This window comes from Bombus affinis, chromosome 10, assembly GCF_024516045.1.
Source record: "Bombus affinis isolate iyBomAffi1 chromosome 10, iyBomAffi1.2, whole genome shotgun sequence".
Taxonomy (NCBI): domain Eukaryota; kingdom Metazoa; phylum Arthropoda; class Insecta; order Hymenoptera; family Apidae; genus Bombus; species Bombus affinis.
Genome location: NC_066353.1, coordinates 8,720,233 through 8,745,500, shown reverse-complemented (window position 1 = coordinate 8,745,500; position 25,268 = coordinate 8,720,233). Strand labels below are relative to the sequence as shown.

The 25,268-nt window shown below is 38.6% G+C and overlaps 2 protein-coding genes across 7 annotated transcripts in view; one reads left to right on the top strand and one right to left on the bottom strand.

The window, feature by feature from the left end:
• Window positions 1–14,332, top strand: part of LOC126921077 (blood vessel epicardial substance-like) — a 61,297-nt gene extending 46,965 nt beyond the window's left edge. For 3 of the 4 annotated variants that reach the window (XM_050732303.1, XM_050732304.1, XM_050732305.1), the window contains exons 3-7: window positions 3,094–3,435; window positions 4,218–4,615; window positions 5,132–5,553; window positions 6,176–6,441; window positions 10,396–14,332. In XM_050732303.1, coding sequence (XP_050588260.1) covers window positions 3,106–3,435; window positions 4,218–4,615; window positions 5,132–5,553; window positions 6,176–6,441; window positions 10,396–10,419 — 1,440 coding nt within the window. In that variant the 5' untranslated portion in view covers window positions 3,094–3,105 and the 3' untranslated portion in view covers window positions 10,420–14,332. The remainder of the gene's footprint in view (window positions 1–3,093; window positions 3,436–4,217; window positions 4,616–5,131; window positions 5,554–6,175; window positions 6,442–10,395) is intronic. The other variant, XM_050732306.1, reaches the window with a different exon arrangement.
• A 6,099-nt stretch (window positions 14,333–20,431) lies between these two features.
• On the bottom strand, window positions 20,432–25,097 carry LOC126921407 (uncharacterized). Of its 3 annotated transcripts, none has more exons than XM_050732971.1 (4): window positions 23,267–25,097; window positions 22,439–22,644; window positions 21,543–21,789; window positions 20,432–20,816 (listed from the first exon to the last, which is right to left on the bottom strand). In XM_050732971.1, the coding sequence occupies exons 1-4, from the start codon at window positions 23,282–23,284 to the stop codon at window positions 20,604–20,606; spliced, it is 684 nt and encodes a 227-aa protein (XP_050588928.1). In that variant the 5' UTR covers window positions 23,285–25,097; the 3' UTR covers window positions 20,432–20,603. The 3 variants fall into 3 exon arrangements, with proteins under 3 accessions (XP_050588928.1, XP_050588929.1, XP_050588930.1); XM_050732972.1 differs by having other exon boundaries at window positions 21,543–21,780; XM_050732973.1 differs by having other exon boundaries at window positions 22,439–22,631.
• Window positions 25,098–25,268: the final 171 nt, after the last annotated feature.

The following is a 25,268-nucleotide window of genomic DNA, read 5'->3' as shown; positions in this document are numbered from 1 at the left end:
CATACCGTAATGTGTGGCAAGTATTTTTGTAATTGCTTGTCCGATCGGTGGGATCGAATAATATCGAAGAGAATTGAATTAAATTTTGATTTCAATAAGGATAACGGAAAGCGGATTAAGTTAATATCGCGATATTGCAATTCAAGTTATAGCAAGAATGGTAGCGTACATTGTACAGGGCGATGGATATTTTCGTGTTTCGTCAGATTTTGCATGCAAAGCGCTTCCTCCAGCGGAAGAACTTAGTAGAAGCGTTATCAAAAAAGTTGGAAATACTTTGCACTCGAGTTAAATGTATAAGCTGTAAGAGGTTGGAAAGTAATCTTGACAAAATCTCGTACTACTTGTTCGATGAAAATTCTGAAACATAAAATATTTAAGACCTTTCAATTTATCGGTGTGATACTTGCGACCAAGAACAGAATAACCAAGGATATTCCACGTTTCTGTTTCGTTTATTACCTTGCACAAGCATTCTCTTCTTCCAACTAAATCCACCAAAATAAATATCCTATTTTCATCTTATTTAACACTCCATAAAGAATCCTCGAGCATCTAAAACCGATAATATTCTCGAAGCCCACTTGGGCAATCAAATATCGATATTGCACATTTCACATCGCAACCCAATTATTACCACCGCGTGCGTGCCGATACATGAAAACCATTCTCTACGGCACAATAAAAACTGAGTTTTCTTCGGGATTAAAACGAAGCTTCCAATCGCGCGGACGTGCGGGATTGTTCCAATAAGGCGGGCAATCCGACTTATATCTTTTTCCAGCAGTCGCCTAGCCAGATTGGAATGGAAATACGCGAACTTCGATGGCGCGGGTGTCGCGCGTCGGAAACACGAAGAAGAGGAGGAAACGCGGTGAGTCGCGAAACCTGCGAAACGGCCGCGCCCGACAGACAAATTGCATTAAATCTCCATTCGTGGCGCGTGGAAAATATTGACGTCGTCGCGCAGCCCCTTTCGCGTAAATATTGATACTCTGCGAACGAATCGTGCCGGTTGCATCTTTCATGTGATCGCCGCTTTCGTTCTCAGTTCGTTTGCTCTCCTGAATGGAAAATAAACTGGAGAAGAAACGAACGAACACTGGTCTAGAAGCATATTCGTATAGAGTCGTAGTTCTCTTCTTTGCAGACGTCGTGAGCTTTTCGGTATCCTTATGTCCGTCGTAAAGCATTCACCGTTCAAACTGTCTACATATACTTGTCTTATTTGCCTGTTTCAAAAGAGGATTACCAGTTTGTTTGTCTCTATACAGGTCTGTGTGAATGTGCGTGTGTGTTAAGGCTTGAATACTCGATGTATGAGAAACGCAGTTGAAGAATGGTATGTAGAAATGAAAATTGACAAATTGGTGGAAATAATAAAGAATTAATTTGAGGGATGCTGTTCCAAGATATAATAGTTTGATATCGCGAAATGCACGCGAAGGATTACTCGTACTACAATGAATTCAAAATAACTATCTTGCGATTTGTAATGAGACAAAGTGGTAATTAGATCTTTGTAGATAAATTGGAAATTTGAACGAGAGGATAGGTCAAGCAGATCTAAATCGAATGACTCTGTACAACGAACGCTACTATACCGATCAATGCATTTCGGACAATGTAACTAAATTGAACGACGCTCTAGAATGAATGCAACTTAACTGTTCAATTTTCTGCACGTTAAAATCTTTTAACAGATACGTTATCGTATAATAAAATGATACCGAATATTTGACAGCCTTCTAACATATTATCGCAAGATATTTTCTATTTTTAATAAACCCGCGTAATAAGATCAAATAACTTTCGTAAGTTCGTCGCTGGTTCTTTATTAATACCAATTTACCAGAATGTTGTAATGTATAAATTGAATTAGAAGAGAAAATAAAAGTTCTTTCTTCACGAACATGAAACATTCTTAAGAAAAGGATTGTCTGACCTAAATAAAAGTGATCTATTATTAACACCCTGAGGAGGTCTGAAATAATTTGATGTTCACCTTTCGTGACTGCGAACTTACACGTGAGTTTCATCCTTTTATCTGTGATCTGTTTAAAGTAATTACGATAACAGACGGCACACTACGCAAAGTAATTTGCAGAAAGATGTATCACGACCGATATAACGCGCGAAAAATGGCAGAATAATTCGTCCACGTTTTCATACCTCTTCGAATATTAAGTAGTTATCAATCTGTTCCGATATTTCAATTTTATACGATACTTGATTTCGTATTACGTATCTAACGATGATTCTTTTCCAAAGTTTTGGTAAGATTTTAAATCTTTAAGATTCTTAAAGATGTATGGTGACAGTTCCAGAAAATTATATTAGTATTGTTACAGTAATTATTTCCTAATTCTCTGGAATAATATATCTCCCATCATTTCTCCTTCCACTTTTAAGTATAATTTCCTGAGAAGGTATAAGAAAAATTCATCAGAAGTAGAGCCTGCTTGACGTTTTCGGGCACTTCTGCTTCTACATCATATTTTATTCATCAAGGTATGATTGATTGCCTTGATTTATAGGGGTTCGTTCAAAAAGGGCTTCGGTTAACTGTTATCCTCTCTGATGAGCATACTGATCTAATCAGCCGAAATGATCTAATCGAAAAAGTGCCGAACTTTCTCCTGTTCAACATAAAAACGTACCAGTAAAAAAGATCTATATGTATTTCGATTAATTGATCATTGTTAAAGCTTCAAAGTAAGTTCGAGTCAAATTATAGTAAGAGAAGACAATGCCTTTACATTTAACAATAGTTTTCCACTAATTCAGTGTTTTAAAATTCTACTATGATAATATTAACATTCGAGAATTTTAATACCGGTTTTAAAATTATTAAACTTTTTCTTTCCATATCTTTCACTCTGTCCTTGAATATCTTACTATTATATTATTATCTCATTCGTCTTATATATCATTATATATACCATTGTTCATATTGTTCATCGATATTAACACGACACTAAATTGAAAAATAAGGATTCGCCTCAAGAATGTAATCTTTCTTTTACCATCCAATATATCTTTCGGAAGCAGATATCTCAATAAACCGATGATACTATAATTTGGCCATTTCAGTGGAAAAAGGTGATGGCCCGTACCACGCGCTCGCGACGAAAAATGGCGAATACGACTGATGCTCCCTCGCCTGCGAGCAGCCTTTTGTCGTCCACCACGACGACCCCGTTCACCAGCCCGACATCGACAAGCTACTCCACCGAGGGCTATACCTTCAATTACAGCGGCCTTCCCAGCCTAGGTGGCTACTCATTGGAGGATTTGAATTACACGGAACTCTGGGTCGACGTATGGAATAGCACCGAGGCCAGTAACGTGACTGAGAGGTTAAATACCACTGTACTGCCATCGGGAGCAGGCTACTGCGACGAATGGGAGGCAGCGCAACACAAACTCTTCCAAGTAAACTCTCTTCTGCTTTCTTATAAACGTAGCATATATTAAGTTTACGGGAATTGAGCCATAGATCCGATAGATCGATATTTCTTTATTCGTACTATATTCTAATAAAAATTGACTTTAAGGCAATCGTTGAAAGAAATAATGACAATCTAAGTAAATTATCTGATCAATCATGTATCGCACAGTGATAACGAAAATGGGAACTTTAGATAAATTTAAACTAGTACTCGTTTATCCGTTGCTGATCGATAACACCATCACCATCTTTATCGCCACTTTATTTAACGACCAATGGATTTAAACGACACGTGAAAACGAATCGAGCAACGAGAACTATTTATCAACTGGACGAGTTTTGGAAACTATAGCGATATTTTTCAAGCTTTCATCGGCGTCTGTCAGAATATAAGAAAAATTGCAAGTTCATAATTTTTCATTCGCTGTACGTTTTAAAAATCTCTTATAGCGTTTAACTAATTACGAAAGCAACAAAAGGAAAAGCAAACCAAGAAAGACGTACAAACTACTATCCTTTCGTGATTACAACCCCGTACATTATTCCGTACATGAGTTTTTTTCGTTAAAAAAACAGCCATGGAACAAGTCTTCAACAGTTTGAGGAAAAAAGAACGCGAAAAATCGTAGCTTCCATCTTGACAATAGATTCCGTCCAACTAGGGTGGTCTCCAGACGGTCACTTGAATTTTCTCTGAGCGAGACGAGGCAATCTTGCCGGCTGATGGATTCTCACGGGAAAACTGTTTCGATTTGCCTTTTGCCAGGCGGCGAATCTGTTCTTCGCAGCGGCGTTCCTGGTGCCGCGTTCTTTCAAGGCCTCAGTACTGGCACTGCGCACCCTTCTCACGGCTGGCTTCATGCTGGCCGCTCTCTGGGCTGGAATTACCATATGCGCCCTGGACGCGATGCTATGGTGTCTGGCTCTCGGCCTTCTGAACGGAATCCATTCGCTTATACTAGCCTGTCGATTTCTGCCTCCCGCGCTCAGCCCCGAGCTGGCTGAGCTCTATCTGAAACTCTTTAAGCCGTACAAGGTCAGCAAGAAACACTTCCAGGAGCTGGCCAAGGAGGCAAGGATACTAAAGCTGGACTCCGGTCAGACGTATGCGACAGAAGGCGTCACACCCGCCGACGAACGACTATCGATACTGTTACGTGGCAAGTGAGTATTGCGCGATCGTGTCTGTAAAATACAGTGGTTGGCGAGAGTGTTTGGAAACTGTATGTATACGAATGTATACACGAAGGAAGAAACAACTCCAAATTAGTCTCCAGCTCCCTATCTCTCTCTACACGTGTCAATTTATTGCTTTGGTTTTTGAAACATGTAAATTTTACGATTTTATAATCTCGCTGTATCTCTGCTCTCGATCATATATTCAGAATTTATCGAAAGATAAAATCGAGTCAATAGATAACGCCCCTTTACCGGTGTTTGATCTTCCAGAAGCAAAATTACGCGGACTATTCTCTCCTCGCCCCTCGGTGAAATCTTGTCGAATTCTGTCACCCTCCGGAAGTGGTTCGCGTCCGGAAGTTTGCGTTTCCCATCTCTTATTCTTCCGTATCTTGTTTATACTGCTGGTACAAAACAGCCTCTAGCTTTATATAGTAACACTAGCTTTCGAAGAAACGTCGAAACGTCAGAGTGTTTAACGAATGGTTCTGTGGAGTTCAGGTTGAAGGTGACCTGCGACGGAACACACTTGCATTACATCAAAGCTTATCAGTTCGTCGATTCGCCGGAATGGGAGGCCATGCACGAGAACATCGACGACGTCTTCCAAGTGACGATTCGAGCGGAGGAGTCTAGCACGTACATCTGTTGGACCAGGCTGAAGTTGCTCAGGGTACTCAGGCATAGGCCCCTGCTCAAGGTCGTCCTCAACACCCTCATCGGTAAGGACATTACGTCCAAGTTGTACGCCCTTAACGAGCAGCTCGCTGGTGTCGCCGCGGCCAGTGAGACAACCACGTCGAATCCTTACAGGGGCGTCGCGAGAAGTCTTAGCGTCGACGCTGTAAACACTGAAACTGCCGGAAGAGTACGATCCACGACGTGGAAGGCACAGAGGAGGCACAGTAATCCGCGTAGCGACAGTAAGTTTCTTCGTTCCTCCTTTTCTATCCAATCGTTTGTTAAAGAGGGGATGCGATATCCGAAGACAGAGCACGTTAATTACCGGATGGGAAGTTTGTCGTTTGACAAATGTGAGAATATCGTCGGAAGTATTGGAAATTTGTTTATCAGGTAGATTTTTCAGTTTCGTTACGGTAGATTCGATGATTTCACGCGTTTCGCGTTGCGTTAAACGATAATAGGAAAAGTATGGTTTTGCATGATCATCGAAGCGAAGTGAAATATTATTCGATCCAGCTATACTTCATCTTAATCGACGTGTAACAAACGCGCGCCATCGAGCATCCCGGCGCTGAAAGGATTAATTCAAGCTTCATTTCCCAAAGTGAAACCACCGTCATCTAATCGGCCGCAGAAAAACACGTTTCTCGAAATAGAACTGCACGATCACCATTCCCAATTATGCTCTCGGTGAATCCAGATCATCGAACGATCCACATATTCACTCCCCGACTGTCGAATCTCGTAGACAGTGACTGATTTTCGTTGAACACACAGTCATTCGGTCGATCAATATGAAATAGCAATTAGTCGACTGACACATTGGGAGTGGTGACAAGGATCGAAATGAATTGTCCACAGGGAGTTCGCCATCCCGGTACTCGCACCAATACTGGGCGCCCGTGGTGGCAAATCACTTCCCGCCGAATTCGCCGTTCACCCAGGGTCAAAGCCTCGGGTACACGTTACTGCCGCAGGGTGTTCAGTTTTCGCCACCGCCACGGGCACCCTTTCTGTCGCATCAGCCGTTGACGCGGCAGCGTAGCGGTGGCACGAGCGGCGATTACACCCTGCTACCTCAGACACCGAAGCTCGAGAGGAAACGCTCGAAAAAGGGGACGAGAGAGGTGAGTAGTAGTTGTATAGCGAGCACTCACGCCGAATTACCACCGCCTTTCTCTTCGAAATGGCATGTTTAGAGCGTCGCCAGTGGCCATTACTTGCGAGTGCAAGATTGTACCGGATAATGTTGCATTTTTTGCGTTCGAGTCTCTAACGTCGAATGCGGGTTGTTTCGTTTGATACGATGTGCGTGGAAGTGGGATTATTTCGTTTTTCGTTTCGCTAGGTTTAAAACGTTGTCGCTGAATTTTTTCAATATCGACGTTACACGGTAATTTGGGAATGCTTGATCAATTCTCTTATTATTTTTAGGCACGTTCGTGTGTTTCCATTTAAACCCATAGAAAAGTTTCTACTCGGCAGAAAATTGATCGCAAAACGTAAATTTGACAATCTGCCGAAACATTTTCAATTACCTTCCTTTGAAATACGGATAAAACATAGAAATTTCATTCGATAGTGTTCATAATTAAAGTATTGGTGATTGGATCGTTGTAGAGAATTGGTTGGGAAATGCAACGCTATTAACACAGCGATAGTGGAATTGCTCCGAATTGATCAGACGATATGGCACACGGTTGATTCCATAGATCGATTAGAAGCATCGTAGAATTTCACTAAATTAGAGCAAATTAATTTCTAACGTTATCTACAAAAATATTACGTTATAGTTAGCAATATTTTTAATCACCTCTCAATTTTCCAACTTGATCCACCTCCAGTAGTCTTCGTTGTCACTGAAAACCACGTTCAGTGATTCTAACGTAGCGCAGCGACTTCACAGAAACTTTCATGACACTATTATTCAGCAACCCGCACGCGTTTTTATCGATAGCTTCTGTTTATCTGGTTTCACGCGGCTATACAACCAGACTTCTGCAGTCGATGCGACTTTCGGTCGTTTGTTCCATTTCACTTTGCGAATGATTAAGTGTCCATTCGCGAACACGGGCGAGCGTAGCCCGTTCGTCTTCAACTGGAACGTGGAAACCCAGAAGTATCTGCGTCCACGATATAAATCGCCAGGCGGGAATCGGGACAAAAAGCTCGACGAATATATCGCTACAGAAAAACTCAATTACCGCGCGTACTCGAGCCAGAAAAGTGAACCGATATTAAGTTAGCATCGGCTTCGTTTCAGCAGCGCCCCAGGCTAGATGACTTTATTCTTAAGCCGCGCACAAAAAAAGAAAAAAAAAAGGTAACAAAATGAACAGAAACCCGACTGTTGTCCACTTGTGAATGGAGCAGCTGTCTCGTAAAAATAAAAGACTAAAAGAGAGAACACTTCAAGTCACGAGTGTCAGAAAACTAGCTTCCTTCGCACGAACAAATGGTGCAACGTCGGATGCGCGTCTCGTTCTCTTTTTATTCTCGTTTACCTAGTTTCAAACAGGGCGAATTCGGCTAATCGACCGTTTCACCCGGAATATTTTTCCGTCGAATGCTTCCTTTCCGTTTCAACTGGATTTTGTGAATTAATTTTCTACCATTTTCCGTAGAATCTTCGATGTAGTTACGATAGCTCGCTCGTTTTTAAAACGTTGTTGAACGCGATGCGAAACTCGGAAACAGGCAACAGGCAGCAACGACGAAAAATCTTCATTTATAATCGGTCGTGTGCATCGATTATTTAATGCATCTTAATTTCAAATTCAGAGGTGACGATTCGAGAAGATTATCCAATTTACAAAGGAGTCGTTTTCAAACGAACCACTTTACTAATCACCACTGCAAATAAAGTAATTCAAGAATCGCTCATGGTAGATTCATGAAAGTTTCTCAGCCGTGCACGATAACATTATGTTTGTGAGCGGCGTAATCGTTTTGTAGCAACGAGCGCGATTCAGAGTCACCATTCATCATCGTTCTCCTCTCGGTTGGTTTGCACGATACAAAGGGGGACAAGAGAAGTTTGAATAACGCGGAATAATGCTTACGTAATTACACTGAGGCTCGTTGCCGCGCTTAGATTCACGTAAATAGGATACTTAGAAGTAGTCGCGTTAACCGTAAATCCAATTGGCTATCCAGGCAAAAGTTATGCAAGAAAATTGCATGTCCGATTCGTTGCACGCACATCAACCTTGTTAGATGAAATATTCGTATGATAACGAGATTAAGATAATCTTCTCGGTAGAAACAGGGACGTGCTTCCTCTAAGTAAACTAAAATGCACCATCGTCTATAATTTTATTCATTTACTATATCTATCATTCGAACAGCACACAGGAAAGAAGACAAATTCTCCTTTGTTGTATCCTTTTATTTTCGTATCACCCCAAAAACATTTGCAACGAAACGATGCATGATCGCAACGCTGACCTTTTCTGACCTAATAAAATGTCCACACGGTTCCCTTATCGGTTTTTCATGAATTACACGGCTTTTGCCCCGCGAAAGTTGGAATGTTTCGTCAATGAAATGTCACAGAATGGTTGATAGCCGAGGAAATTTGTCCCGTGATAACAATGCGAACGATGAAAAAGATTAATAAGGGAACAGAGATTGTCGCGTGTTAGTACAAATGTTAAGAATGACAGCATCGCGTGTGACGCGTGAATATTTCAGTGGCTCGCGTTCTTAACATGTCTCGTACGATGCATTAAGCAGTACAAGAAGCCTGAAACCGAGCGGTGCAATTTTTAAGAAAACCTCGCGGCTAATTCGCGTCGTTGTCGTGCCTCGTTTCAACGTCAACCAGGTCTTTTAATTAGTCTGGCTAATTCACATTGACAGGTGTGAAAGTAGTTGTCGTGTGAGCGAACCATCATTCGCAAGATCGATGAAAGAAGAGACGAAAAGCAGCGAAAATAGAAATCGACGCAATTTAAGAAAATTAGTTACAAATTTAAACGTAGATCTGTATTTTATGTGCTGGCACTGAGTTATTTTTCAACGAGACAATTATAAAGAGATGTATTAGGCACGACTTTCGTATTACAGTATCGCTATAAAAACGTACTTATCATCTAGAAATGACAAATTTCCTTGGCTATTTTCGGATAATCACGATAATGCTACCAAGCTCCTTTGGCTTCTATCTTTGACCTTTTCGTACGCCTCCTCGGTAACACGCCTTTTAGTCTTACGAGGCACGTGTTCAGTAACTAGTAGGCCTTAATGCCTTTTGGGTTGAAAAGCGTTTTAAGGTCTAGGCTACGCTGCTAAGAATTTGCAGTCTCAGTTCTCGGAAATAATGGAAAGTTTTCTGTCAGTATCGTAAAATCCTAGAAATTTCAGATCTCCGACTAATTCAAGAATGTAATGAACTTGGCACACGCTTCAATGGTCTCTAAATAATAATGTAATCGAACGCAACGCAATTTCTAATTTGATGCACTTGGATAACCGCTTTACGGCGCACTGCACATATTCGGAAACACTTAACAGCTATGTTATGCAAATCTAATTGCAGAGGCATTTAGGTCGTTAGTGTACGGATCTGTCGCGGAATGAAACGCTTAATTTGTAGCTGTTACTGCAGAGACCACTTAAATTTCACTTATTGCAACGAATGCAGATCTTCTTATCGTCGATCGCATTTGATAGATTGTAGATTTTCGTAATATTCATATGCAAATTATGTTTTCGTAATCTTACAATCGTTACGCGTTTCATTCGCGACGAAGCAAGAAAGTATTATAACAAGAAGCCAAAACTGAACCAAACTTCAAACTATTTACTTTCTTTTTAAAGACGATTTACATACAACGTAATTCTAGCTGAATACTTAATTTGTTCAAGTACTTTCGTTTGATTTCTTTGATTTTCAGAAACTTTATTTCAGCTAACTCTCGTAGTTGTCTTTTACTCGAACGAATTCAAACGTTGACACCCGTGCCAAGTCGCAAGCCAGCTCGACGTCACAGTACGACGTCATACACGAACTGACCAGCCATTTTTCTCCCGTAGCAGCCACACATTACCTGATCGTTCTCTTTTCTGAATTATTTCAGGTAACTTTCGAGACGCCCGTATGACGGTCGCTCGACGGGGAGGGCCCTGCAAGCGTACCACTTCTGTCGCTATCGCCTCAGCGTTCCGCCTAGCCCCGTCGAGATCTCATAAACGCGAACCATCTATCACGGTTCGTTCTGTGAAGCACGTCGCCGCCGTCGTCCGGCTACTAACATAGCACGGCCTATCCAGCAGCAGCCGCTAGAGTGTCGTGTGGCCGCATGGTCGCGTGACGCGGATCCAGACAGACAGACACGGACGACAATGAACGCTCGAGCGCAGTTTGTGCATCTATCTGTGTGTATGTGTATGCGCGCGCGTGTCTGTATGCATATATGTGCAAATGTGTGTATGTATGTGTGCGCGCGTCGATGCTCTGTGAACATTCGCGGAACTTCGTTTACGCGAACCGCGAACTTCGAAACGAACGCGTGTTCCACTCGTCGAGTACTGTAATCGACGAAGACGCGCGACGGTCTGACCATGTTCATATCCCGCAAGTGCTACGCCTTACACGTAACTGATACACGCAGAGCCACGTAACACGTGCACAATAAAATACCTAAGCAAAACCTAAGCCGTGTGTTCGCTATTGATCGTGGTGAAAGGAGTTTGCATGGTGTTCCTCGACACACGAGTGGCCGGTGTCGCGAAACGCGTCTGTTCTCCTTCCACTTCTTCCTCTGCTAATTCTTCCGCTACTTCTTCTTCTTCTTCTTCTTCTTCTTCTTCTTCTCCTGATTCTTCTTCTTCTTCTTCTTCTTCTCCTACATCGAGGAAACGGTGTTCGAAAAAAAGAGGAAGTTAACGTCGGTGGAAGCGAAGGTTCGTCAGGAAGTTACGAAAGACTTGACCAAAAAGCGTGCTGGAAAACTGGGACGAAGAGAAAAGTTTCGTGGGCAGGTGATGAAAGGCGAGAGAGAGATCGAAGGAAGGATAGGCTGCTTGGTAACTCGAATTACACGCTCGTTGAAACATCGAATCCTTCGATCGAGTCTGAAAAGGATAGATGACGAAGTGGAAGGGAGAAATTGAGAAGATTGAGTTTGTGCTTTACATTCGCACAGAAAACCAAGCAAGTAGCTGTTCCGCGATCGTCCAACGGTTTCTATAGTCCTCCACCTAAACTTTTATGACCACGCACGCGTTCAATTTTCGCGACGAATTCGCGGCCGCTGTTCAAACGCTTCTTCTTTTCCTCCTTCCGCTCGCAAACGGAATCCATTTCAACGTTCGTTCACGCACGAGTGATGTTCCACGTTATGATCATTGTGGAAGGGCACCCGGGGAAATTCCACGCGTTTGCTAGTTTTCGCTCGAAAAGGATCGCCGACAGCGAACACGCAGAAATTCCTACGGAACCATCTAAAGATGATTTAAAAATGAAAAATAGATTATAATTGTATACTTGTGACGAGCGTCGCAGCTGTGTACACCCTTACATCGACTGTGATTATAATGGATATAATTATTAAGTCTTTCAGAGGATGCCGAATAAATACACAGTACAGAAACTCGTTGCGGAACGAGTTAACAAGCGCAGGATTAACCGGGAGTCCTCGAGGTCGGTAAGTTTAGACGTCTCGCGATTGCCAGTGGTTTCCCGGTTGAAGTGGAATTTTTAATAATTCATCGTTTCCACGTGTTTGCTAAAATTGCTAGAAAATATCGTATAAATATGGATTGGGGCATTCGCTCTCGTCTTACGATGCAATAACGGCTTACGAGTCTTTCTTTCTCTCAAGTCGTTTAGCGCAACAGTCTCGATTGAATAATTCGTTTCATTAAGCAGTCAAGCTTTTTCTTTCTCGCGAAATCGAATTTCACATGGTTAGGCAGGCAGTGGAATCGAACGAACCATTGAATTTCCAAAGCGACTTCATTTAGTTTCCCGTTGAAAAAGAAGCAATTAATTTCCTTTGGACGAGCGATCGGCTCGGCCACTCGTTCTACCACAGATTGGCTGACGCGTCTCAACTACGATATCGATCTCTCGAGGACGCCAACTGTAGACAAGATCGGATAAGAAATGGAAACCGAGAAATGAAAAAAAAAAAAAAAAAAAAAAACAGGAAAAATGCGATACGCAACGCGGAATTTCGAATTACAGACGAACAGAGATTATGGCCGCTCCTGGGATGATCGAAAAAGGTAATCGAACGTGCACAGAGAAGCCGGCGAAAGGGAAGAAACAACGGTAACGTCATCAACAGTAGCAACGCAATAACGAGAAACAAGTTGAATGAAAGAAAAAGGAAAGAACGAATTAAAAGAAGAAGAAAGAACAACAAGAGTTCGTGCAAAAGGATGGAACGAAGAAAAGAGAACGAGCGTAATCTCCAGACGTAACGCAATAAGTGCTTCGTTAAAATGAAGAAAAAACCTGCAATAAAGTGCTTCGAAAATAAACCAAAAAAATAAAGATAAAATAAAATAAAAATAAAGTAAAATCGTAGTTGATTATCGAGAGGGTTAACAGAGCAGAGTTATGGTTTAAGGCGAACCTAAGATTAAAAGTTATAACGTACGCGTCGCGCGAGAATGCAAAAAGATAAAATATAAAGTAAAAACAGATATAAAATAGAGCACGTGTAGTATAGGGAAAGGGACGAATATTAAAACAAAATAATAAAAATTTGAAGAAAATAAAACAATGTGTGTTTGTATGTTTCTATGTTTATATAATCCCCGCGTGTGAGAGCGAGGCCGTAGAGGATCCAATAAGACGCACAAACAATTTAAACGAACGATTTAAAAAAATAGAAAATAGAAAAGAACGTGGGATAGGAAATGAGACGAACGAAAATAGAAGGAAGAGAGAGATGAATGAAAACGAAAGTGAAACGAAGAACGCACGTGTGATGTGAGAAAAAGTAGTGACGGTCGTGTTGGCACAGGCAACCGAAAGCAGGTGCGTGTGTTTGATGTAACGACGATCGAGCAACCCGTTACGTTTGTTGTAAACGTGTCTTGTTGCATCGAGAATCGTAACGCGTGTAGCAGTCGTTGTTCTTGGGCTACGTTCGTTGGAAAATATATCGTGGCTGATAGACCGATGTTGTAAAGCGAACGATGTGTTTGAACGTGGAACATATGTCGCAGTTGATAGTCACTGCCGTAGAAATTGTGAATATATTATCGATAGTGTAAATTTAGAGAGATATCGGATCGGCCAGAAGCGAGTTTGGGATTACACATCATGTTTGAAATATTTCAACGAAATTATTAGAAATCAGGGTAAGACGACGAATGAAATTTATGAAGAAAAAGATATAAAAATTCTCATTAGCCAAAGCGTGTGAATTATTATTAATTATATCTGTATCTATTTTCCTTTTTTACGACAATTTTCCTTAGTTTTAGGATATTTAATTTAGCGAGGCGTTCGCATTAAATTTAGCATACTAATAATCGTTACACGGGGATTTAAATCTAAGTTAAAATTAAAATGCCATTCGCAAACATATTTGTAAAGGCTGGTAATTATGCTATATTTAAAAAAGTTCATATATGCTTTTAAAAACGAACTTTGACAATGCCATTAGGATATTAATAAATTCGCGATACAACGAAATTTAAGATAATAGATAATCCCAAACTTGCGAAAGCATAAGGATTGACGATTACAAAATTTCCTTTTATTGCTAGTTATTTCTCAAAATGACACGAACGATAATATTTTTTTAATAATTGTAAATAACATGAACGAAATCACGTTTACTCGTTATGAATGAAAATGTACCTGTTTTAAGCTATCGTGAAATGGTATTTATCTCTCTAGATTTACTACCAGCTTCGAATAACGTTAACAATATCAATGTTTCGTCTATTTTCATTCGCCGTATTTTTGACAAGAAACACCAGTTAGCCATGTTATATAAAATATAATTTGCGATTAATATATCTTGTTAGCAAAATTAAACATTATTTACAGTGCGACGTAGAATTTTATTAAAGTCACCGCAAGAACTCGCTTCGCAGCAAACAACGCACCAACTAATTATTTATATATATACGATAATCTGTCGCAGCAATTTTTGGAAAAGGACCGAAGTTCGACCAGGTAAGTCATGCAATATCGATTACAAAATACAAAAACACGTTCCAAAAATATCTGAACTCTAATCTCTAAATATCGAAATTATCAATAAACGAAGGGAACTTCGAACTTGTTCTCTGTCAAATTCTTTCTATTTTTATAACAAATAATTAACCTTGTACGTTGCGCTACTACAATCATCGATGAACTTGAATATAATCAAACGCACATATAAAGAAGTTAGGATAGTCGTTAAAAAGAAAAAAAAGGCCTCTTTGTGCTTTGGATCGTAGTCGCTTCTCGAACAATTTTTATCGCTATCGTATATTCTTGATATTTAATCACGTAAAGAAACTAACGAGTTGTCGATCGATCGTGATCGATTATTATCGCTATCAAATACATACATAGTATCGTAATATATAGTTTCTATGACAATACGTAAGTGGTAGAGATTCTCGAAAAAAAAATCCAATTTCTCCGTGGCCGTGTAAAACACAGCGATCATAGAACATATTTACATATTGACGCGCTTATATTTTTATATATGTATAGTAAGAAGAATTGTAAAATAGTATCGTTATAGCGTATTGTACATAAGAGACAGTATTACGTATCGTGGTTAATGGCGTTCCAGCGTTTCTTCGGAATTTTCGAACGCGTTGGCCAAATAGCTGAAAATATTCCAAATACTTCAAATATTCGAATATTCATCACGTAGATCGCTGAGCGTTGTTCTCGTTTGAAATTGCACGGTTTCGATTATTTTGCTAAATAATAGCGTTAATTCTTTGTCTGGCATCGTATTTTATTTACTCCGTTCGAAACGTGCTTTTGTTTCGTCATATGGAATTGTTCGACTTTGTACTTTTTCGGAGGAATAAATTTGATGGGAAATTGTTTGATAACATATTACGGCTACAAGCAGCCCCTACATTTTTCAATGAAAAATTCATGTTATCGATATTTGCATATTAAACTTAAAATTAGGTCACAACAAACATTATCGAATTGTTTGAATATCATTCGATATTATGAAGTTTTATTAAAATTTCAGATTAATTTACGTAAATGTCTAGTTCACAATAGAACGCGGTTAATATTTGAATAAAATATTTTACTTTTACTAAAGAAACGTTTATGTTTCTTAAGATTATTGCTCTGAGAAAATAATACCTCCGAATTGTATTTAATAGCCATTCAACAAGTTACGTTATTTCGATTAAAATTCGCTAAGCTGATACTTGTCGCTGCTTTCCAGACAAAGTACCTTATAACAGACGATTGACTTGTTGAAAATACTGGATATTGCCAGTCAAAGAATTAATATTGGCTACAGAAAGCAAGACGGCGTCGATGGTATTAGTAGTAGCGGATTGTACAAGTCAGACGTGGCTCGGAGCCGTCAGATTCTAAAATATCTCTGTTTTATTTCTCGCTGTTTCTGTTTGCCGAATTTCAGAGGGAGTGGAAATAAAAATCATCCGGATTAAATATTAATATACATAACATGTATATATCATTTCCAGTAAAAAATTATTAACTTTTGCGTTAAATTAGGATCGCACGAAATAAAAAAATGAATGTTACTAATGAAATTCTTTTAGTTTATGGGGATTAAAAGTTTAAATTATACTTTATCGTATTTCTTTCTTTTTTTACGGTATAAAAAATGAATAAGTTAAATTACATCATTTCAGAATTCGAAATACGCAGTTTTACATTGAATGAAATTACAATGAAATTTAATACTTTTCGCTCAACGTACCTACAACGTCCCATTTGCCGGTATAATATCTCCCCAGTATTTTACTCGTTTTGCTAACAAGAAGAACGTTAATGACGGAAATGTCACGGAGCATTTTTATCGTTGTAGAATTTTCCACTATCGAGAGGTATTTTAATCGACAACGATACCTACAATTTCTTTTATGCGAATCACCTTTGCAAATCCTCATATTTGTCGTATGTTTCGCTATTATCATCCAAACAGGAATCGAAGCGTATGATAAAAGAGAGAATTAATTAGCGTTCTGTTTGATTCGACGAATTCAGAGGACCTTCGAGTATTCTCATCTGCGCCAGTATTATCCATCTACCAATTATACGCGTGTTCCTCTGAAACAACGATCTCTCTCCGATTCCACGAATTTCCAAGAACGTTACGCTTTGATCTCTCGTTTATAGGCAGAGAATGCGTACAACAGATAATCGTTCCCTTTTACCTTTACAACGTACGCTATCGCTCAAATGTATCCAAACATTTGATTCTTAACAAGACTATTCAGACGATTCACGTTAGAGGTGAAAATCCCTTTATATACAATTTTCTCTTTCGTTACCATCGAATGAATAAAAATGAGATAATTTATCCGTTGATTCAATCATCAGTTAACAAATATTCTTACTTATTTCAGTGACATTTAGGTACGTACCGTTACTATAAATTACGAATCGATCAAGCGTCCGAATATTTGCAAGCGGTAGCATAAATCTGACGTTAGAAGATTCTGAAAATCGTAGAAAAACGATGGACATCGAAGAAACGTAAAACAGCAATTATAACATCGTGTAACGAGGCACATGGCGTCGGACACGCGTTCTACGTGTCCTGGTTCCTTGAATTCGTCGATATTGGCATGAAACCAGCTGAGCGGCGAACGTCTGGCTAGATTTTAGGCCGAGTTATTTACATACGAATGGAGACTGAACCGAATGCATTTGCCAAACATTTTTTTCTTCCTCAACCCCACGCTCTATATTTTCGACATCCGCAGATCCGGTTGTACAGTATGTCTCGTATAATGTGAACAAAAATGCATTTGGAGGTGAGAGGGGACAGCTGGTGATTCATGGGACGCGTGTCGTGTCGAATCGTTAATCGTTTAGCCGATAATACTGTTTCCGGTCAATACGCACGAAAATCGTAATTAATGCCTGAAATGTGCGGAATTTTGACGCGCCCTGTAACTCTGTTTCAAAGTGGGCAACGATGCACGAACGTTCCGGCGAATTCTCAAAATATTTAATATCGGGAAAATGTGGTACGTTTATGGAGCTTAATTCGCATGTTTTCAAGCGATGCAGATGGTTATAAATGACTGCGATAGAGATTCACTGACCGTTTCTCGCCTTTGCTAAATTTACACATTTTTCGCAAAGTATAGTACTAGGCACGACGCCCTTTTTATTTCGTCATAATTTCGATGTGCCAATTTTCTTTCCTCTTAGCATGAATTTCGGAAATTTCTCAAACGTTTATTCTCCTTCACCTGATATTTTGATGTTGATGGGTTCGAAAAGTTGATGCAGGAATTTAAGAGAAATTTTCAGGCTATGAACTTTCGTAAAAATAGGAATTTTATCGAATAATAAACGGACCGTTCCTTGCAGTGGCTTTCACGAACATTTTCTCTGTAGATTTCGATCTGTTACTGCCTGAAAATATAAAGATTCCACGCTCGAGTAGCCACAAAAGATTACTCGAAGCGACAAGATCATAGCGTTCTCGTTTCGCGTGAAAAAATGGTCTGGATCAATAGAAAAGAATTCAGCTCGAATAATGTTTCCTCGGTCCGGTAATCGGGAGGAACGTTGTTTTAATCGCAATCAAGTACGACAAAAAGACATCGATAATCGTATCGAGTGTCAGGTGTTAGCTCATCCTTTGTGTACTTTCCCTACCGATGATCCTCATCGATTTTCGATTATCTCCGTTTTCGTAATGAATATTCCTAAAAGGATTGGCGCTAACCGATAGTTAACGAACGTGAAGAAAAGTGGCCGAAAGGTTTTGCACGAAAATGAACCGTTTGCAGAACGTTTCGTGAGAAAATTCAAGCCTTTAATTCTTCACGCAAATCAACCGATCTATGTATCACTTTGAATTACAAAATTCGGCCTAGTTCAGCGTGCCGTGTTCGATTTGAATTATTTATTACCGTTGCAATTAATTACGAGAAGAAACACCAGCTGTACCTGTCGCAACGAGGGATAATTTTCTAATGTATTGGAAATAAATTCCAGCCATTCAGCTAACGAATAATGTCTCTAAATAATGACAAATTGCGATTAAAATGTTAATGATTGTTTTATATTACATTAAACATAAACGTAATATAATTCGAAATCCGAGATATTATAATTTCCACAAAGTTTCGTGGGATTTTCAACACAATGTAAGACGAATAGATCAAGTAAATCTGCTTAAGATGAAAACACAAGTTATATCGAACCAAAACGTAAATTCTTGTCATCGTTACTCCATTATTTGCGAAAAATGTGTACCTATCGTAAAATTTAAAAGCTTGGGGGAAAACAACATCCTTTCGACATCGCATACCCGGCACAAAACTCAGTAAAATTTAACCTCTCTTTATCTCTTCCATACCACGTCGCAACCGAGATTTTGTCAAAAAGCGGTCTTGCCAAAAGCCTGACATTCGTTTAAGCGAAATCGTATTTTCCGACGAAGCGTAGCGTTTACCGTAGAGAACGAGAGCCCGAAGAGTGTCTTTTTCCACGTTGCTTCGCGTTATCCGTAGAACAGCGAACAGGAACAGCGTGCAAAAAATAATTGGAAGCGAGACGAGAATATGCGAATAAAAGGAAAGAACGAACGAGAATAAGACAAAAGACAAAAAGAAAAAAAAAACGAGAAGAAAGGAAAGACCGAACGATGACGAATGGCAACAACAGCACTGTATATTATTGCAATTATTTATTATTACGACATGTTCGTTGACTATTATGTTAGAAATAAAAACTACATTGAGAAACTGGCCGAGTAAAATGAATTTCTAATGGGACAAACCCTCGAAATATTTCCATTTTTCCCCGAGATCTCCCTTGTTCATCCCACTCTGACGTTTATTCTGCCCCTATCGTTTCATTCTCCGGCCCCTTTCGCTCTCTATAGTCACGGAAACAACGAAGTGGGAACGCGAGGGCACTCGAGCCGGAAGAAAAGCGGAACAAGAGACGAGGACGTGGCTGAAGGCTCCGCTTCGAAACACAATATTTGCTGTTTCTTCATCGCCCGCCCACTCAAGAACGATTCCACGAGTTTTCGAGTGCTCGATCGCTGGTATTAGATTCACCATCCTCGAAACAGAGAGCATTCGCTCGTTTCGCAGAATTATTCGAAGGGTGAAAGCTTGGACTAAAGAGAAGAACTTTCGAGGAGGGTCGAGTCATTCGGCAGATGAATACATATTCATCCCGAGCCATTTCACTCTTTCGGATCGTGGTTTTATACCCTTCCTCGATATTTCTTCCTGCGCGGAAGATAGATTTGACATTTGCGATAATATCAACGTTTCTCTGCGTTAGAGATTTACGAACAATGACAGCTTCCGGAAGATCCGCGGAATTTCTGAAAATTCAGAGACAGTGACGATGTTAAGTTTAGCTTTGTAAACTTGTTACCCTTTGTAAGCTCGTTAATTATCGTACAGCTATTGTCACCTAATTCTCTTCTCCTTTGGTTCCCTTTTTTTTTTTTGCTGTAGTACACTTTTTGCGGAACCAGCGGATTTTTAATTAATTGCTAAATGCACGTTCCATCGAGCAACCAGAAAGATCCTGTTTATCCGAAACGATGCATCGGAAAAGGGTGGCACGGACAAAAATCAATATTTCGTATTGTTTAAAGGCTCCTACCGCAGACCCGTGCCATTCGGGTGGCATTTATTCTCTCGTCTACCATTTACTGATAAACGATTCTAGACAAAAGACTGAAAGTAAATTTCGCGTGTCTTTTCCTAGTTGAAATAATATCTCGATAAATATTGGAACAGTAATATATGTAGGATAGCAATAGACTTCATAAATAAGAATAATTTGTTTTTATTCTATCTGCCCCTCTATAAAGAACAGATATTTTTTTTTATTTCCTCGTTCATTCCCTCTGTTCGAAAAATACCGTATTGTCCTGTGCTTTTTCGTGCTGTATAGCTTATAGTCTCGTTCTTGCGTGGGAAACAACCGAAAAGAAATTACAGTAAACGTAACAAACAAATTTATTTCTTAATCTTAGACTTTAATACTATGTTCCATTATTATATATAGCTGACTTAATAAATGGCTAAAGATGTAGTAATTTTTTATTAAACAATAATTTAATTTTAAGCTTAATAGAAATACCGTCTTAAATACAAATTAGAATTTCTAAAGTCGTTTCTGTCGAATATTTTCAAAATGAGGCGTTGGAGCCCAATATTCCGTTGATTGTGGCACAGGTGTTGTTAAATTTGCATACGTTCTTGATAATGATGGTAGATTTACTTCGGTGGTGTTCGTTTTATCTACAATTTCTATATTTTTGTCACTGTCCGATCTTGATATTTTGATATGCAGTTTGGGATTTTCGCCTTTGATCATCTGCAATCATTAAAAGGACGTACTGATATAATAACAATCGAAAGAGAACAAAATCTATAAATAAATGATTAATTTCGAGTTACAGCTATAATCCTGCGGAGTATATCCTTGCAAATGCCAATTCAAATTTTCGTCATGTCGATACATTTACGCGATACTTTAGAATTACTAGCATACGTTGAAATTTTGAATTACGTCACAGCACGTCTGTTTTTCTCGTATCACGATTCGAATTAAACACCTACCACTCGTCTTGTTCATCGTTGTCTCATTTCTAACAAGAGATTTTTCGAATAAAATTCTCTAATCTACGTTTCACGTAATAACGTAACAAATGATTTCACAATGATCTAGTATGCACCGACCTCACATTCTATTATAAAAATTATATAGTATCATTATATAGTTTAATTCTAGTTTCACCTTATTTCAAATTTTTCACAAAGTTTTTGTATATGTACGCTTCATTTTTATTACTTTACATATACGCATGATGTTTCGAATTTTAAATATCTCCGTATTAAAATTTGTATTTCGGTATTTTTATATTAAAATTCGCATTTTAATATTCCTGTACCTACCAATATTCATATTTTAATACTTTCGCGTTGAAATTATTTGATTTACGACATAATGACTTTTTACTATTAAATCATTTTTCTACGTGTTTCTAGATGGAACATTTAACTCGTACACATAACATAATACATATATACGCATTTTTACCTTTATTTGCATCTTTTTGTTATTTACGTTCACCACTTTTGATTCAATGTCATCTTCATCCTCGATGTAATCATTTTCAATAGTATACACAGGTATAGAAATCCTTTCGTAGTTCCTTTTCCGCTTTTCATAATTATCGTCTTCGTATTTATCTTCTTCTTTAGGCAATTGTATCACGATGGTGTAAGGGTGATGATTTTCGGCGCCTCCATCGAAATCGTCTCTCGTAGAGCCATATCTGAAACGTCTGTTTATTGCTCTAGCGACTCTCATAACGAAGCAAATTTTAATTATGAGTCACGATAAATCTGTTAGTGAACTGTTCTACAAATCGCTTGCGATCTACCTTTCAATCCAATTACCAAAAAACCAGACGTTTCGAGTCGAATCACTCGAGCTTGCGCAATTTTAGAATTAAATTTAATGCCAAAAATATCGAAATTTCCCACTCTCCCTGGCCGTGATTGTTCAGCACGTGACGCAGTCGATAAATCTACGACGTCGAACCGACAAATTAAACCGGGGATTTTGTAAAGTGGCACAGACAATGCGCCGTTTATTGACATCTGGGTTTATGCTTTCGGGCATGTGGTCATTAAAACGCGGAAAATTAATACAACTGTCAATAATTGAAATTTAATGAACTCTACGATCGTCGACGATCTTAATTTTCAGAATATACCTCACGTATTTTCTATCTTAAATCTATTTTTCTTAATTCTACTTTTTACGTTATACATGCAATGCCCAATTCAGAATAAATAGCAATCGGAGTATGAAATTCCCAAGTGAACGAAGCGAACTACTAAGTTCGCTATTAAATAATACTGCATAAATAAAGAAAAATGCATAAGAATACGATCTTCGTATCGCACAATTAGATACTCACTCCGTACCTATTATAACTTGGCCTTCGAGAATAATGGTCTTCCGGTGATATCCTCTTAGAGTGGTAGAACTTGGATGATTTGTGATCCGTGTACGATCGATGCCGCCACCATGGTCTACGTTGATAGTATTTGTACGGCCTGATTAGTTTGTAACCGTCTCCCATTTCGATAATTTCGAACAGCAACGCGAAAAGTGCAACTAGAAAACAGCGCTAGTGAAGCAACAAATTATTGATTTTATACGATTCAAAAAATGATCGAACGTATCGATAAAAACGTATCTTCTTACTACTTTTATTAACTTTTAGTCTTTTCTTTTTCATAATTTATTAATATATAGTAGCTGAAATTTAACGACGTTCCTAACTTCGAATTTGAGTTATTTGTCGTTTACGTTATTACGATCTAACTGACGTTATTCGAGAAATTACTGTACGATCCGCTATTCCTTCTTCGTTGATACAGTATGCAATTATTTCACACGTCGAATCATATTATACAGTCTCCGTGTTTCAAGTTATCGAGTTGTCTGCATACAATCAGTTTCACAATTTCGATCCTATTGATAGTCCTTGACGTTTCTATCAATTTGGACGATGAAACAGCGTCGTGACAACGCGTTATGATAAACGTCGACGATGTGAATCGACCAGATACTGTTTTATTATACACCGAAAATGTGTTACGAGACGAATGGGAAAGAAGATAGAGCTACGCACGTTGTGCCTCTCGTATACGTGATTACAGCTCCATTCAGAAAATTAATCAATGTGCCAACGTGATAAATATTCCATGAAACCCGATATAGTAAATCGTAATGTAATTGATACTCACCCGTATAAGTATATTCATTTTCGAAATTAAGAAACTCCACTTTGTACAATTACCCCGTTGCACTATTATATTTATTCGAATAAAGTTCGTGATTTAAAATAACATAGCCGAAACTGGCGATCGTACAAACACGTGTGCACTTCGCCACTTTCGAGCGATTCGAGTTCTATCGTTCACTGTGATCGAAGAGAACGGATACAAATTGCGAGGCGAAGCGTCGTTTCATGCATTTCTGCACGGAATAACGAATCGTCGATGATTTCGTTCACGAGGTAACGTCCATGTGCGTTGTCACATGACTAGAAAGTTTTCATCCTCTAAACTTTCTTTTATATTTTTCCCCACTCTGTCGCAATTACGCGTATACCGACTACGCGAGAGAAAATTCTGATCCGATGGTCCATTCGTTTCTTACTTGATACCCCTTTTTTTTTTATCTGTACTAAATCTCAAGCAACACGGACAGAAGTGGTAACCTGTGTTGAACAAAGCGATGCTCGTTAGCTACGTTTCTCCATCGGTCGCGTTGTCGCTTTCATTTCATTCATTCACGTGGAACAGTGACGAGAAGAAGATGCTTTATCGTACGCTAAATACTTTCTAGTTTCCCTTTTTTATGTCTTTTTGCTACGTTATTTACACTATGTTCGATACTTCCTAGTTTTTCTTTCCTCTCCTTCTTCCTCTCTTTTTCCTATATTATTTACCAACGAATCACACGCTCGCACGATTTATTAATAGACGGTAGATGTTTTTAATTATTTTGTAAATTATCTTTCATCGACAACGAACCTGGATTTGCTGAGAATTTCTATCGTCAAGATTTATTTATAGTCAGTTCAACGATAAAAGCTACAAGTGATCAGTATTTTCGTGGAAATTAAATTGGTTGAAATAAAAGCTTAGAGATAAATGAAGTTGTAGATTCTTGGAAAATGAAATACATAATTATTTATAGATAATTTCTTTACGTTTGTATGAGACATCATGTAGAATCTTCTATTGTCGAGCACCTATTGTCCATTCTATTCCGTCGCTACGAATCGCTATTCGCCATTCTATTCTATCGTCTATTGTCACGAGGACCCTATTGTCAACAAGTCTCTATTATCCCGATGCTCTTACTCTTTTCTAAATATTTCCTGGTGTAAAAACTTCCTGGCATTCGTTAATTTATTATCATTTTTTAAATATCGACATTGGTCAACATTACAGTTCATATCGTTGAAACATTTTCTAGATTATTTTTAAGACGCGCGTTTCATTAATATACCCATTATGATACAAATCGAATAGTCGTAACGTACCTAGTGATTAAATTAGTTAATATTAATTAAAATTCAACGCGAACGTGCTTAGTTCATTTTGATGATAAATTCTCTTTAAACTAATAGATCGTTCCGATGTATGTAATTATCATGCGATTAAGGAGTCAATAATTAATGAATTTCTTCCGAAAGTATCGATCGCTGTGACATGTAATATGCATGTAGAAGATTAAAATCACGTGAAACGTCGTTGGAAATATAAATTAAAAAATTACATGCTAAAAGCATACCTCTGCATTTTTCATTAACTCAGCTTTGATGCACGAATATTTAATAACACGTGTTTTAAATAAAATGTAACTACCAAGATAATATTTAATTAAGCAATACGTTAACACGATATTAATTTCATTTTCCAGAGAATCAATATTTCTGTTTGTACGACGATTTGGTTGGTTGGTCAGAGCAAGCATACGTTTCACAATTGCTATAATATTTATGAAATAAAATAAGTTAAATATTCACAGCTCATATTCTATCACATATTTAACATGATCTCATATCTATCAGGTATTTAAATACGCAAAAAACACACGGGATACGCGGCGATATAAGTGTCAATTATGTAAAATAAAGCATTTGTATTATTTAGACAATGAAACAAATCTCGATTTGTATTTCGTTTCGTTAGTAGTGTTGATCAAAATAGAAATTTTCCTAAACATTCTAGTAAC